Genomic DNA, 17,617 nt, shown 5'->3' with positions numbered 1-17,617 from the left:
AGGCTGTGGTAAAGGAAATCAGTCTGGGGTCATTGGCAAACGGATGAGACGGGAAATAAAAGATTCCCGTGATCTGGAATCTCCTGCCTGAAAGTTGGTGAGAATAAATTCATCAATTTATTTGAAAGGGAATTGGATTTATTCTTGAAGGGGAGAGAGTTGCCGAACTAGGGGGAAAATGCAGGAGATGCGACCACAGTAATTGTAATCTCCTACAAAGACCCCCAGCACAGACACGAAGGCCCAAATGGCCTTCTTGAGCGCTATGATTCAAACGTAATTTTATTTAATAAGTAAGGTTTGTCAGAAGAAAATCCGCATTGTTAATGAGACGATGAGCTCTGTATCAAGGAAACTGATGGGATCACGTGTGTGCGAGTGACTGCCCGATAATTTAACTCGAGCAAGGTCTGCCTTGATGGGAAGATACACATTTTCAACATTATGGAAAGTTCTGGAAAAAGGACTTGCAATTTCTAAGCGGGACTCGGACAACTAATGAAGCGGCTTTCAGTGAGTCACAGAGGTCCCCGGGAGACATTCCTGAATACACGTGGGCGTGTGAGCGTGTGTACACATGAATGAAATTATTAACGATTGTGAATGTCTTCAGGCTTATGACTTTGTCGAAGGAGATGAGGGGCAGCCGCAGAGCCTTGGGCAGAGGTAGATAGAGAACGATGCACTGAGTAAATAGAGGCATGGAGAAAAACAGAAGCTAATAGACATGGTAATAGATGCACAAAGTGATCAATGTGTTAGCGATATAGAATGATGATAGACAGTTAGAGATGGAGTTAATAGACAGAGAGAGAGAGAGAGAGAGAGAGAGATAGTCAGTCAGTCACTGGGGAACACTGCACAAAATTCTCCAGGTCCTCTCTGCACATTGGCACGAATGTGCACTATCTATGTGGCATTTTACACACGCAACTGCTACATCTATTTATCTACGTTATTTCAATTGGTTACTTATTAAGCAAGAAAAGTAAGGCATTCAGTTACCTTTTCTGTTCTGAGAAATGGTAACAGAAAGCCAGCGTGAGGTTATTTTTGCGAGAGTCGTTCCCAAGGATTGTGTTTTCTCGGAATCCGTTTGGGATTATCGTCAGGGGCGTGGTAGAAGTGACACACATCCCTCACCCCGCGCCAGTAGATTGTTGCTTCCCGAAGAAATCATTTACCATGTTCAAGATCTTGATTTATTTCGATTCAGTGAAAGCACTTACAGATAAGTAAAGTCCTGCAGGAACGCCACATAAATTATTTCAAAAAAAACTGAAAACATTTCTAAAATGTCGGATTTTTAATCCGATGACGCGACCGTACAGCTAAACTAACATTCGGGTACATAGGTGCAGGGGAAGGGAGTGTCATGGAACAACCATATGTCATCACACACGAGTGGGAGACCTATGCCTCATCTAAGCTGAAGGCAATATTCCTCGTAAATCTGCTGCGAAGTAGCCATTCCTATTACTTAATAACATTCTTCATTTATGTGAAATTTACTATAAGTCGTCCGTGAGTGACATGCTAGGGATTGTGTCGTGTGACTCAGCCAGGAAACCGCCAAACATTAATGCACATCGTCGCCCACTGAGTATAAAGATCTGTCCCCTGGTCAGAGATGCGGGAAGTCCATGAACATCACTAAATTGTGCATTGGCATAATTTGCACCTTAAAAATTCAGTGATGTTTTGACTACCTCTTTCTGTTGTGACACAAATGTTTATATTATCACCTATTTAAAAGAATAATACTCTGCGCTATAATTCAGGTGTGCCTGCAAATACGTGCACCTGGATATCTTTCTGTTTGCGTGTGTACTTACATGGTTTATGTATGCCCGCCTGCACGTGTTTATGATTGCACGTATGGTGCACTTGTCTGCATGTTCTCGTGTGCATGTGCATTTGGCTGTGTACATGTATGTATTCATTGACACACGAGCCTGACTGTACATGTCAGGATGCATGGACTGAATGGATATTTCTATTCAAGGAGCCTGTATATCATTGAGTGCACTCGTCCGGCCTTGTACAAATTGTGCAAAACCTGTGCGAGACAACACTTAGCTCAAGCCAGATAGTTGAAGGCAATGGCTGAGTAACATCAGTGTAGTGGAATGAGCACAGTGGACAAGCGTTAGCCTTGCTATGACCGGAGTTACCGAGCAAAGGACGTTTCCGCACTGAGAGACATTCAAGGGCGAGGATAAGTAAGCGTCAGGATAGCTCCAAATGTCCAAACACCAACACTGGCAAAGGCAGAGTGTGCAGGGACACAGGTGACGGGGACGGTGGGGGCGGAGCGATATGGAGGCGGCGGGGAATGGGTAGGTGGGCGGAGGGTTGGCATTGAGATGGAAGGGAAAGTACAAAAACAGATTTGCTCAAATCATCACATTGCTGTAAGGACTACAAATGCAATTCAAATACGGAGTACATAACATATAAAAGATTATCGATGGAAAATATTACATTAGCTGCATTTATGTTTTGGTTTATAAATTCGTCCCCCTCTAAAGCAATGTTAATGTGAAGCATTTAAGGTTTTTTTATGCAGTTACTCTTGACATTATTGCTGGTCATCGTTTTTGTATTGTAGTATATTCAGATTACATAGTGTTTTTGGACAACATTTGTTTCCGCCTTATTACACAACTTATTTGACACATGTTGGATATTGTACTTATCCAACTCCACCATGGATGTGTTTACACACTACTAATGAGACCCAAATGTTTGGTAAGTGGTTCCTTGACAAGTTTGTACTGTTTGCAAATTAGCTGCCGCTTTGCCTAAAATCAAACTGTGACTAAACCAAAACTAAACCTTCGTTGTTTTGAATGTCTGTGGGATTCCCTGAGGACTAGACACGTGCGATGTAAATTAAATCCCTTTCTGTACCGCTCCTATTACAAAATATGGAGAGGTTTCATCGGAAGTCACAATTCACCTCAGGTTTAGTGACCACCTAAAACAAACTATTAAAACATCCTCAAGCCTTTCCTAACCCTCCTTCCCAACCTCTCTATCTCCCATCAGTGATCAGAACCGTTTTCTCCTCTTTCACCAACGTTCTTGCCACTCTCAGGCCACATTCCCAACACCACCCAGCTCCTCCTCTGTATTATTCATGATTTTGCCCCTTTCTGGTTATTCTTCCAACCCTCGTGGAGGACTGCATGGTGCAAGCCATCGCCCTCCACATGAGGAGTTGAATGGAAGCTCCATCCGCCTACTGGGAGGAGACACCACTTGAAGAGGCCGGTATGGCCCAGTATTCCGGCAGCATTAAACCTCTCAACTAGCATCATGTTAAATGAAATAACTCAACTGGTTCGCTTTAATTTATTGTTTGTGGACTTCACCGTGTGCTCTGTCATGTCCTTAGGACATGATAAAACACCATTCCCGTCCTTACAGACCTCTTGTCAGAATATTTTTCTCTCTCAAAACTGATCTCAATATGACCATTTAACAATACAATGAAATCTGAATCGAACGATCCCGCAATTTACAAACAATCACATCCCCTACCAGTCCAAGTATTCGCTACTTCTCTTCCAACCGCATCCGCCCCCCCCCCCCCCACCCAACCGTTCCCCAGACCCCTCAAAAGTGATAGAGTTGTCTCTGGAATCCATTTACTCACTTTACATCAAGGGTATTCTCTGATTTATTCCCCTGCAGCTCTATGGACAGTTGTATTAAAACATCGTTTCATGTTATTGAAAATTGTTATCTGCTGTTTTTCATATCAAGCCAAACTCCGATCATACAACCACTCAGGCATATTTCAGCCCCGGTCATTATACAGGACGGGATAGAATATTGTAGCACAGAATGGAGTAAATTCGACGAAACAGCAAATGTTTATGATATACCCGATCTTACCCACTCTCCTCTGACTCCATTAATACATTCCCCTCTTTCCTGCTCCTCTCTTTCAATTTGTCGACAACCTCTCCCCACCCCCCCCCCCCCACCCCCAATATGGAATTTTGCAGAACAGTGACGACGCTTTGGTACACCGTTTCTCCCGCCCTCAGTGAAACAAGAGTCCGTCTTCTCCACATCTCTGGAAGTGCGATTTCTCATATGTTCACTCCATGTGCGGAAGCACTTAGCTCTGATCACCATGCGGGACTGAATAGAACGCATTGCTTTGTCAACAGAATATTATTGAGCACGTAGGACACTTGCCTGAAAACTGACAAATGGACAAGTCGTGTATGTGTGGGTTTAAGGGGACCTGGCCAAGTGGTGACATCCCACTGCAGGCAACCTTGGCTCGGCACAACAAATCACAGATATAGTGATTAAAATATTTTTTTTCAAATTATTACCAATCCAACGAAATTGACAACTGTAAAGAGGAAATGTTGAAAGTACTCAACTTGTCAGGCAACATCTGTGGAGAGAGAATCACAGTGCTAAAAAGAGCAGAGTTCTAATGATAGCGTTTTGACCTGAACCACTAACTCTGTTCGTCTCTCCACAGATGTGCCTTACCTGTCAAAAGTTTTCAAACATTTTCTGTTAAGTCAGTGATAATAAACCTGATTCGATTCTGATTAAATGTAATATTTTGCTTTCGCACAAGATAACGTGCAAAGGCACCGAATATCTTTGCATTGAGTGGGATTGTGTGGCATAAATTGTTACCATGCAACATACCACACTTACAGAAATTAAAAGAAAACAAAATATTTGAAAACACTAACAGGTTAGGAACATCTATGGAGAGACGAACAGAGTTACTGGTTCGGGTCTAAACGCTGTCATTAGAACTCTGCTGCCTTTTTGCCCCTTTGAAAGTTATATAATAAGGCTGGTAGTCTCCACAGATAGTTGTAAGGTACTGAATGCATATCTCTATACAAGGGCCATGGTCACGTGCACTTGTCCAGCCTCATACACGTTCTGCAAAATCCCATCCGGGGCAACACTTAGTTCAAGCCAGGTAGTTTAAGGGAATTGCTGAATAACAAAGCAACTAAGATTCATACGGTGAATAAACGTTAGCCTTGCTGTGGCCGGAGATACTGAGCAAAGGAGGCTTCCTCACTGAGAGATAGTCAAGGGTTAGGGTCATAAACATCCAAATGTCTCAGTTTCAACCGTATAAAAGTTTGCAGATAAATGAACAAGGAAAGAGCAGTCAAGACCAAACGGGGGAAGGGTTCAGGGATGACAATGGGCGACAATGGACAAGGATTAAACTATGAGGACAGTGTGGACTAGACGTGTTCCCTTGAAAACAGAATATTATGGTAGGGTGTTTAATGGGGTTTTGGGGTATCTACCTTGGTGGTGGAGTCTGCGGACATGATCCTAAAATTAAACAAGGATGATTGTCTGAAACCACGTGTTCGAAGACAGGAGAGTGGACGTTTTGAACTCTTGCCTCCCCACTAACCCCCTCCACCACCACCGCCCCCACCCGCACCCAAAAAGTGATTGACTACATTAAAATTCTCTCACCGGTACTTTCTGGGTCTTCCTGAAACCAAAGATTCAAACAGGAACAAACGCCCAAGGGAGACTGTACATGAACATTTAAAACATTTCTGTGATAAAATAATTATCCAATTACTTAGTAAGTATCACATCACAGAGCCAATTTGTGGAATAGAAACTGCATTAGCAGTGGTTTCGAATGAAGGATCTTTGAATTAAGTGTAAATGATGGTGGGCTAATCCCCAGTAATGAGCTGCCTTCAGTTTATTAATCCATATCTTGTGCACACGTTAATGTTCAAGTGCACGCAGTAAAATAATCGACGAGCTTAAACAGTTGGAAAACAACATTTGTTAAATAACATTAAAGTTGTCCATTGTCACAGTGAGGTTTGGATAATAGTTTTCTTTAGTCAGTGTGGAGATGGACATACAATATTTTCAAATGTGTAAATGTAGAACCTACCTTTGATGCAATACGTATAAGAACGAGGATTGTAAGCAATTCGTTATTAACTATTTTGTTGTACCAAACAGAAGAAGGAGGGAACCACAATAATTTAAACCAGCATCGCTGCAAACCTGATACTGCGTGAAAACGGGTGCCAATTCGCCAAACCATCAGCAGTCTGGCAGACGATTCTTGCAGTAGAGAAATGAACCCTAGCCACCCACTCGCCGCCCCCAACCCGCCACCAACCACTCTGAAGGTGTCAGCTGTGTGTGTAAATACCACTATTAAAACAGAAACAGAAAATGCCAGTGATAAGATCTAAAACAGACAACATTATTTTGATTGCGAAAAAAATAGATTAACAATCTCTGTGAGAAGACTTCCTGGGAACTACGAGAAATAACTTAAGACGGAAAGTTAGTTCCTTTTATTGTGAGCTTATTCTAACGGTAAATATACTCCTTTTTAATATGTACCTAAACTCGAAGACAGTGACTAATTTCTGCAAATTCTATTTAATCCAAGACCAATGTTACATTATAAGCGAGTCCGCCAAAATGCCTTACAGCACGCTCGCACAAACTGGGGAGATATCCTGTTTTAGTTCTTAGGATGAAACTCCCAGTAGTTCCCGAATTAGGTAAAACATTCGCTACCCAAAGGACCCTGCAGCGACACAAAAGTCCTGGATGAGAAATAATACTGGTTGGTTAATTAATCCTCCTAAAGGAGTGGCGCCTGCTCATCCTATCCCACCCTACCCCCACTCTATATACCCCTGCTAATTCTATGTGCTATTATATATACATAAGCACTGTGATCGCCTTTGCAACGCCATGAGGGTGAATCATTAACTCCAGTTAAATAGAGTGCAATTAAATCAAATAGAGATTGATAGGAATTGTAGTCATACACTTTAACATAACAAATGTCACATCAGGGTTAGACGGAACATATAAATCCACCAACAACAATCCTGCAGGGAATAAAAACAATGCAATGTTTAAATCAACTGTTTTGTTTCAGTATATGATCATCCTCTGTCTACAAGATTCACTTTGCTTTCTCCTGCACTCTGCTAAAGAGACGTTTGCACTCGAGTGTTCTGGAAACCTGACTATTCGACACCAACATGTTCTCGATGGAATGGAATGGAATTCGACTTCAGTGATTGTCGAATGCATTTCTGACTGCGGGGCACAGGACTCCCAGGGAGGAGATTGTAGCGCTCGTCACTAATTGATAGTAGGTTGGAGAGCCGGGATTTGGCTGAAAACGAACTCACTTGCACAAATAGCGAGAGAGAGAGAGGGGGGGGGGGGGGGAGAGAGAGAGAACGAAAAAAAAGCGAGAAGCCCAGAAGCGACAGCGCTCAGTCAACATCGCAAACGTGCCAGCTATTTGCGGTTAAAAGCTGTAAAACATTGTTCAGTGTGATGTAAATCATCTCGGGCAGTTATCGAAGCTGTCACCCAGAAGATCTTTTAGGCGGGTTCCTGCAGTTCTATTTTCCGCACGTCATTAATGTGGATTTTATGAACTCAGTAGTTCTTTTTTTGTTTGTTGGGGAGGTGTAAGAAGAAATGAAAGCGAGGGCGTGATTCTTACTAATTGTAGCCGGTCTAGTATTATGTTCATTAGAAGAAGACATCATGCGTACTGTTGGCATTAACATCAGTGGGTTTTTTTTAGACGAGCAGAAATAAATATATGCTTGTCACACCAAGTAAAGCATCTCTGATCTGTGTCACCTTCTCGGTGGCTCGGGGGTTAATGGGGCTGCAGAGATAATCCTGGCAACAAATAACGATTCCCACCTCTGCCATATGCGGTATTACAACTGGGTGTTCCTCCAACCAGTCCCATCCGTATGTATCTGACTGTTTGCGTGTGTCTAAATGTCCATATACCTATTATCCGTTTAATCTGTCTGCCAATGTAACAATTCACTTACCTATTTGCTTATTCACGGATCCGTGTACCTACTTATATCTTGGCGTGTCCCTGTATTCAAATTCCTAGTCAAACATTTATCTGATAATGCACCCTGAAACAGACAGACAGACAGACAGACAGACACACACACACACACACACACACACACACACACACACACACACAGAGGTTTTATATCTTTGTGTGTGTGTGTGTGTGTGTGTGTGCGTGTTTGTATCATTCTCTTTCTCTCAGACATACCCCAAATAATCTATTCAGTTGCAAACGACAGACTCTGAAGCTCAGCAATGTTGTATCAAGCAAAGACTTGAAACACGTTGTCATATTACAAGGGAGAAAATGAGAAAAGTGAACCGGGGCCTGATACAGAGCCAGAGGGAGAACAACGTGATTTATGCTTGACTGTTAATAGCATCAGAGAGTGTGCCCAAAGGAGTCAAGACTAACCTCACAGAACATGTAGGACGTCTGAACGGATTCCTAGACGGATTAGAAAAAAAAGTCATTACCAGATATACTTGATTAAGAAGAATGATGTGTCCCTCATTGAAATATTTTGTCATATGTAACATGGTAGCAAACTATAACCCCAGACCATCAAATTGAAATCGAAACGTAAATAAATAATGTTTAAATATCCTGATTGCAAAAGGTTATTTACGCAGGGCACTGCTGCTTGCCACGTGAATTAAGAGTATAATCGGAGCCCTCACCTGTTAAAGGTTACATGATGGGAATGAAACGATGATAGTATTGCAGCCTTCATCTCCAAATTCGTAACCATTGCATTCTCTCACTCCTGGAACAAAATCAATACGTTTAGTGTTGGATCTCACTTGGCCGCAGCGGTGCATAAGTGCTAATTACATATTGGTGAGCACTTTACTACGAGCATTCAGCGCTAAAAAAAAGATTTAAAAATGACTGTCAAGTGGTATCTGCCATCAATCGGTCCCACTCGGATTATGTGGTGTCCTGTGAATTTTACCAGTGACTCCCCTGTAATTTAGAATCGAGGTGTTATTCTGGGTAGGGTTGTAGAGAGAGGAGAGCTCAAGGACTCTAGTTGAGTAATCAGGGTCAAGAGAGGATACGCCCAGAGGCTGTGAAAACTCTGGGCCACAACAGTGCCTATATCTCTCCCAAACTAGAATTTACGACCGGTCAGGCGTTGCCCTATACACAAACCAAACTAAGAGCTCGTTCGTTCAATTCCCTGCATTGGTTTAATAATTTCGCCTCTGGCGGCATCTTGCAGCCATATGAAAAAACGATTAATCAGACTGCAAAAATAAAATTAAAGCCAAGATGAGTAGCCGAGCGCCATCACGAAGAACTACATACGGTGAAGCTGTAAGCGTTGAGAGAGGGGAAGGAATATGGCGGAGGAGTGAATGTGAGAGGAAGATCGTGGTCTGCTTATCCTCACCTGCACACGGGTGACACATTCTGTTTATTTTCAAAATTGTTTTAAAAACAATTTTTAATTAACAATAGTTGTAAAGTTTGTGACGTTACTCGCTTCGGCAATTCTCATTTAAAAATCTTTCTCTCTTACACTGGTGGCCCGATCACCATTTGATTTTTCATTCTCTCACACCTCCTAAACCAGACACATGGAACCCGCGCTAGATTGTCTGGAATTCGTTCCATGGGACACAGCCATCATTATTTCCTTTGGAAATATAGAGAGGTTATTGTAGAGTTGTTCTGTCTCTAGCCAGGTGGAAAGTGACGGCCACAGTAGCAACAGGTTACACTTATGGCCTAACTCGGAACTAATCACTCCGTAACATATCCGCCTGGCGGCTGCTAACTTCACATCTTCAAACTTCCGTTTGATAGGTCACTGAGATTACTTTTTATATATATAAAAGGGGCATTAAGTCAAAAGAGAAAGCATCACGGTTTGCAGGGTTGTGAACTTCACTGTTGGGGCCATCCATCGGTAGAATTACTCATTTTATCGTGGGTAGTGGGCAAGTTTTTTTGATCATTAAATATAAGCACCTTCGCTAACGATGGGGTCAAACTGCCCAAATACTAATCAAGCAAACTCCGAGTGGACTCCAAGTAAACTCAGCGATCAACTGTTCTTGAACTGTGAGCTCAGGAAAGACGGAATGGAGCCCAGCCTTTCCAATTAACCCAGCCACCACGTCTCACTCTGCCAGCTTTCACACCCTCTATTTTAGCACGGGAACCACTTCAGAAAGTGCAGCAATGGCCAGCACTAGGGTGGCTTTAGTAAGGAAATGAATTAAGGTGCTCGGTAAAGGCTCAACATAACTTTAAGCAATTGTGTTATTGTTGCTTAAACACAACTTTAAGAATTGTTTAAGCAATTTTGCTGACAGTTTAAACGCTCACTGTGGCACTAGGATTCCATCTTGAATTTCTGGTTGCGTCGTTTTTCTCTCGACTAATTCAGAATTTATTTCTTAAATCCAAAGTTGTAATGATTGATGGTGGGTAATCAGAATATTTCGCTGTCTGTTATTGAATCTGAGCTGGTCCAGCAAAAAACTGCATCTGTTTCAGAAACCTGTCTAGTCTCCAGCTTTGAGTTGCTCTTCAAGGTGGCCAACATTTACTACTCTAGGGCTCCATAAAGGAACAGATTAGAAAATATATTGCCACTAACTAAAAACATAGCACATAATGTATAAAGATATCTTGCTATGTTTGTTTGTCCAGTTTATCTGTACGTTTGGGGGTTGTATGAATTATTTGTTATGCATATTCCTGTTTTATATCTATATGGGTTTAAAAGTACCTCCTGTGCAATACGTATATGGGATATGCATGCATCACTATAACAATGTCTGGGGTATTCTATGTGGCTATTATTACTCATAGATTCATAGATAATAAGCTCAGGGTACATGTTCCTTGAGACCTCAGGGATTGGTATTGATCAATTCAAGAGGCTGAAGTGGTACTTTACAGATTTTTAATTCTTTTCTGTGCCCTGAGCTTCTCTCCTCTGAAAGAAGATCACACAGTTAGGAGGAATTAGTGGGGGTGGGGGAAAGTGAAGTGGGATCATGGTTCTCCATTCACCATGGACATGGAACAGGTTTAATGAACCAACTGTTTTGTTCCTGCCTGCCATTTTACTTGTTTGTTTGTTTAGTAGGGTTTGATTATGTACCGTCTGTGTTTATATCATACCGATATATGTGTCTGGGTATGTGTGTTTGTCCATTGTATCTGTGCATATGTATACAATGCACATGAATGTCTCTTTACAAAGAGCTACATTTCAGAAAATATGGTCTTTCATATGCAAATAGAGAAATAGTTGGAAATTATCCGCAGTTCAGGCAGCAGAGTTATTGGGGAGAAAGGATGAGAATTGTTCCAACACTGTACTTTGGGAATTTAACCTTTATGTCCACTTCTTATTCCTCTTGCTTTTTTTCTGGTTCCCTCTTTAACGTGACTTCCATGTTCTCCTTTTTCAAAGTCATTTTTTCCCCGTATCTGTTGTAGGCCAACAATGAGCAATTAACACCATTTTCTGGAATAAAACAGAGCGCTCAGCCGTTGTTCTTTCTCTATTTCCACCATCCCTCAGTCCAAATCATGCATTCAACCTTTTCAAAGTCCCATAGTGCCCAACATACAGCTCACTGCACAGCTCCATCTGTCCTGCCTTGGTGAGCAGCAAGCTGCCCACATATTCCACCCTTACCCATATTTACATACAGCACCTTCTGACTGAAGCCCCAGTGCAGTTGCCATTACCGAACAGTGACTTTCATGATGGGCAGATACTAACTCCAGAATACCATCCAGTTCCTGAAGTTGCATCCTGAACTGTGAGGTCCTGCGGAGCTTTGATATCAACTAAGCCATTCTCCAGGAGGACCTGTTTATCAGAACTCTTTGAATGTTTGTAAAATACATATCAATACCTATTAAAATAATCATATTTTAAACCTATTTAAAAACCTTAAACATATTTAAAAAATAATATTAAAATATAAATTAAACCCACAAGACAACATTTAAATATATTTGTTAACTTAATTCATTCAAAAGTGTAAATGACTTGACATTTGTTTCTCTCAGAAACATTACTGTCCATTGAAATGAAAGGAGTCACTGAATCTGTGCCAGGTCTGGTTCTGGTCATCCTAAATCTGCTGCTCACCACCCCACTTCTCTCCATCTTCCTAAAATAAAGGGATTGTCAGCCTTCGAGTTTAAATAACCCTTGCACTAAATCAAAGAAACATGAGAAAAGAAAACTTATCTTTATCTATATATTTTCCATCTGCACCTCTGACAAGTTAGGGTATAAGGAAAAGCTTTGAGTAATTTAAAGATTTTTTGGCAATGTTTGGTTATTTCAATTCTCAATGGTCAAAAAAATGGTCACTGATAAATCTTTCATCATTTTTTTAGTAAAACATTGTATTCAATGGCTTGAATATCTTGATAATTTAAGATTGTTTAAAGAAAGCATAAAAGTGTGTGATCCAATAAAAATGGGCATTGGAAGAGCGCATAGATAGGAAATGCATGCAGATTAAAGTTTGGATATAGTATGGCTCTGTGTCTGTATTTTTATTCGAATGTGTGTATGCATGCATCTTATACCTGCACATGTGAAAATGTATGTGTTAAATCATCTATATGTGCATCTATATGTGCCCATACATTTCCCTTGACATTATACATGGATGGTGAATCAGAGAATGTAATCTATTACTTCACTTCACAGTTTATGTTCTGCTGTTTTCTGCTATGGATCTCTTCTTTTTACCTCTAACTCTCTGCCCTTCACTTACTCTCTACAGCTACCATTTTATCTCTTTCTTTAATTTTTATTTGTTTTATTTTAATTTCTTAACACTTCATCATTGTTTTTTTCCTTTCAGAAAGGAGGTGTTAGATGTTGTGCAGTATTATGATGGGGAAATGAACTACTAATTGCCACAGCTTCTGGTGACTTTGGAAAGAAGATACATCTCCCTTGGGGCCTCCTTGCACTGGTGTGCTTACCCCATCTCTTTACATTCGACTGATTCCCATTCCCTTCCCCAATCCGATCACTATCCCATCTCATGTCCATTGATTCTGCTACCTCTTGCCCTTTGAACTCCCCACTGAAACTCATTTTCATTTCCTCTACTGTCACCCTTAAACCCACTCCAATAATTCTCAGTTGTGTCACTTGCTCTGCTCAATGGCAGATCCTGGGTGCCCAGAAACCATGGCACCTACACCACCAACTTCTCCCACACTCCCAACCTCACCAGACCCTGCTGCCCCACCGCACTTCCTCTCTGTTCCAAAACTTTCTCTCTGTTTTCATGAAAATATTTTGTTTACTTCACTAGTCAAATTCATTTTGTTTTAGACCAGTCAGGCTGAATAAAATGTCCTGTCTTTTGCTTTTGCCACTGCCTTCTCATTGTCTCACGTGAGTCAGCAATTGAAATATTTGCAGTTTCTCATTGCCAATTAAGCAAGAGAGTTTCCAGTAGCATCAAAATTCTTCTTGAAAATGAGTAAAAGGAAGTAAAAGTAAACAGTCTCTTCCATCTTTTGAGCTGATAGATTTTCCAAAAAACTCTATACATATCAAAAGCTCCAATGCATGAACTATCCATAGATTATTACCACTTACATACTCCATTCTAAAAATACATACTGATATGCAACGGCTGCATTACAGGTGTGTAAATAACTAAGATGACACATCTGGAAATTGTAGGTCTGTGGAGAGAAAAGTTAACTTTTCAAGTTCACCACCTTCCATCAGAAGTAGGAAATATGAGAAATAAACAGATTCTAAGATGCTACTTGAATGCAACTTTCCTAAAGCTGTTTATTCCAATGAAAAGTCATCCAGCTGAAACATTCTTCTCATCTCTCCACAGAAGCTGGCTGAGTTAGTGAATACTTCTAGTATTTTAGTGTTTTATTTCAGATTTCTATTGTCACCAGTATCTTGCCCTGGTATTTGTATGTACATGTGGGAGTGTATTGTGGGTCCGCTGCATTTATGTTACGGTTTATCATGTACATATGTAGATCGATTTGTTTATGCTCCAGAGTGTTTTACCACAGTCCCCATCGCCCATCATTGCTTCAATTGTTGGCACAAATTTCTGAATGTCTAAATTTAAATATGGATAATTTCTTCCCATCCGGTGATCATATCTATTTGTATATAATTGAGTGTACTTAGTGCTACAAAGTATTTCTTTGTGTTCGGCAATGTAGCGGCCTTTTAAGTTTATTAAATAGGTAAGGTTATATGTTAGCCTCGTCTTCCGCTATATTAACGGTGAAAACACGTTTTTTGTACATTACGTGCATTTATTGTTGGATTTAATGAAATTTAAAAACGATTAGCAATTATGAAACACTTCAACTATTGAAGGGACAGTGAGGGATCTTATCCCCATCAAAAACAAGTTCGATTTTGTTCAGGCATAATGGAATGTCTTGTACCGTCAACGCTTGTGATGTGGTCGGGAGGCAATTGGTATAGAAAGTGTTTGTTCATAGTTGGGTCTGGGACGTGCGCCACTATTTCACAAACTGACAAAATAACTTTGTATTGACACTACTTAAACCTGAAGGCGCTACCTACACAAGGCCTGAACTGGGATCTGAGTTGTCTGAAATTAGCAATTAGTAATCATTGTTTGGCAACTTCTCGATGTTTTTTTTTGCCGGAGTGAGGAACTTATCAACATAAGGGAACACGGCCAGTGAATCTGGCCAGATATGTGCCCAGGAAAGTTTATTGGAATGTAAAAATGTTTGAAATTTATAATTACAGGGAACTGGAATACCTGCGAGGAGGGTTTGCATTTGAGGAGACTCAATGGGATCTCAGGCGGGAGAAATGTTCAATTGTTTGGAGAAGTCTTCGGAATTACCCCATAACATGATATAAGTTCTAAGGTGTATGGTGCACAAACTCTGTGTAGTAGCTACTTGATGCCTAAGTGTCTGGGGTCTACTCTGCCCAGATTTGTTTAACTGTGAATTACCCCGAGAATTCCTGTCCGAAGTTCTATGTTTCTTCAGCTTCTGTCTTCCAGGGACACAATAGTGACCGATCAATATATGTATTTTCAAAAAACGGAGGACCTGCTCATTTTTAGCACACCTCCAGGAATAAATTCTTCACCTGTTTATTTCTCCTACACCAATCCCACCTCCCAAAAAAAATTTGCTTCCAGAATTTAGTCAGAATTGGCAGAGAAGGGACACTGGGTCGCCCGGATCTGCCAACCGCTGTAACCCTTTCACTCGGTATCTTTTTGATCATTACAAATACATCTCCCATATTCGTTAACGTCGGCGACGTCTGAACTGATTGTCAGTGTGGGATTGCTTGTATAATTATTTCATACCCAGCGTTAAAAGCAAAATGAAACTTCCCAATGAAAGCACCCCAGTGCCCGTGAAAACACAGGTCGCAAAGACAAACGAAAGACAGACGGCAGTCTAGACAAATCCAGAAACCCGTCAAAAAATAAGCGGGGCAGTAAGTGCGTTAGTAAAAAGATTATTTGCTGGCAAGAAATATTCTAACAGAGTCAACTATTTGTTGACATCACACGTTTGGGATTCACGTAATTTGAAGATTTTTGACATGTTGTTTCAAATCACTCATTGAAATTAGACCGCAACTTTCTGATGAAATGGAGAGCGAATCCTTTCTGGGTCGCCAAGGTGGGACACGTAAACCATCAGACTTGGAACAGCACCGTCGGGGGTGATTCGGCCTCTCCTGCGTATTGAGAACGAATAAATGACAATAACTGTAGTATAAATGATTTAAGAATGCAGGCTCAAGATTTTGTCTTTGTTTCTGACTGAGAACGAATGTCTTAAAACGAATAATTCCTTAGTTGGACTGTTTTTAACCAACTCTCATCTTGTCCAGGTCTCTGGCTCTGGGGCATCAGTACTCGTCTCTCGGTTCCCAACCCATTCTGTGCGGTAGCATCCCGGGTCTAGTCCCAAAGCAACTCCGCTTCTGCAGGAACTACATCGAGATCATGCCCAGTGTGGCCGAGGGAGTGAAGATCGGAATCCAGGAGTGTCAACATCAATTCCGGGGCAGGAGATGGAACTGTACCACGGTCAATGACAACCTGGCGATCTTCGGGCCAGTTCTGGATAAAGGTATTTCAGTCTGACACCCCAGGCGAGATCAGAATTGACAGAACATTAACACACCTTCCAGTCAGGGGAGGGAGGGGCGATTGAAAAGCAAGCAAGAAAGACTCTTGGAGAAATGCTAACACAATGAAACCAAACAAAATACACTTACTGAATTGCTCCAAATAAAATCAACCTATTGGCTCAGTGAAATCGTGGTTAGAATAAGCCTGCTCTCTTTAAGACTGACTTCACAGTTTGATGAAGCCATCAAACTACATGTATTTCAAATAGCAAGCATTATAGGGAATGTTAGACTGTTTTCAGTTGTATCATTGTACAGTTGTAGCACTGTTATAGGAATAAGAATTATAGACTAATTAGTGCCTGTAAACTGAGGAAAATGATTGAGTCCTGAGAAGTTTGTGCCATGGCCATTCTGGAACCAGAGGAAATTTGCATCACATTTGATCCTTGGTATCAATTTCAATTAAACAATTCAATGTTCTCTGTGATTAAAACAAATTATGTGTGTTTGCATTGAAATTAGAATTTGTTGGGTTAGTGTCAATGATAAGGATGATTTGATTGCAAAATTGGGTGCGACATTTTCCTCATGTCCAATTTCAAAGCCTCTATTGGCCCATTGCTATTCCATCCATGGCCCAGAATTTGCCAGGGAAATAAAGAGAAGTTTAAGAATCTTTTCCATCTGTCGTGGGGAAGGAACACCTGGTGAATTGTGAATTCCCACAAATTGCCAGAGGACTTGTGCCAAGAATTCCCAAAATCTAGAATTCAGAGTCAGGTCGACTTCCCTGTGAGTGTCAAGAAATTATTCTTTCTTTTTGCAGTTAAAATGGTGAGATCAATCTTCAGAAAGTTGAGGCAATTTTCTAACCTTGATGAGATTTTGTTGTCTTGCCGCTGAACCTCAGAGAACCATAAAGTGAACAAACAAAACAAGTCCCACTCCTGCAAGTAGTGGCCTTCCCGGTGTTTCTTATAAATGTAAAATTTAATATTTTCCTTACTTTCCTTTTTCTATTTTAATCCAACCTTTCCCACTTTATTACGTCTTCTTTGGCTAACTTGACTCTTAATTCACCATGTTTCCTTCTCCATTATCTGCCTTTGTCTCCCCAGTCTAAGAAACCTATTGCTTCATTGGAGTCAGACTGCTGTGCACATCATTCACTAAGGTCCCCCATTGCGTTCTTATCTTCAATGCTCCTTTATCTCAAATTTTACCATCTTTCTGTGTAATATTGATTAACTTAAGGGTGGGAGCACATTGTTAATAGGGCAAACCCTGGGATATCCCACTCCAGCAATCTCTGGTACAGTCCTTCTGTGGTTATATGGTGATGGGGCTAAATCAAAACTGGCGTCAGAATCTCCACTACAGCCACAAGTTTTTGGTGTGTGCCAGTTACCAAACACAATTAAATCCTTACAGGGACATACACCTAGTTTCTCAAATCATTTTAGGTTCCATTGAATCTGTGTGATGGCATTTATGTTCATTGTAAAATGGTGCTAATTTCTTTTTGCTGGCATGTTCATCACTAGGATGGAAAGAATTCTCTTTTGGAGGTC

At 40.9% G+C, this 17,617-nt stretch overlaps 1 protein-coding gene across 1 annotated transcript in view; it reads left to right on the top strand.

Annotated features, from left to right (window-relative positions):
• Positions 1–17,617, top strand: part of LOC127582918 (proto-oncogene Wnt-3) — a 55,490-nt gene that overhangs the window by 4,716 nt on the left and 33,157 nt on the right. Inside the window, exon 2 of the mRNA XM_052038571.1 lies at positions 15,801–16,042. Coding sequence (XP_051894531.1) covers positions 15,801–16,042 — 242 coding nt within the window. The remainder of the gene's footprint in view (positions 1–15,800; positions 16,043–17,617) is intronic.

Source organism: Pristis pectinata, chromosome 25 (genome assembly GCF_009764475.1).
Source record: "Pristis pectinata isolate sPriPec2 chromosome 25, sPriPec2.1.pri, whole genome shotgun sequence".
NCBI classification, from domain to species: domain Eukaryota; kingdom Metazoa; phylum Chordata; class Chondrichthyes; order Rhinopristiformes; family Pristidae; genus Pristis; species Pristis pectinata.
The sequence above is the reverse complement of the archived record's forward strand: the minus strand, read 5'-3'. Positions and strand labels throughout refer to the sequence as shown.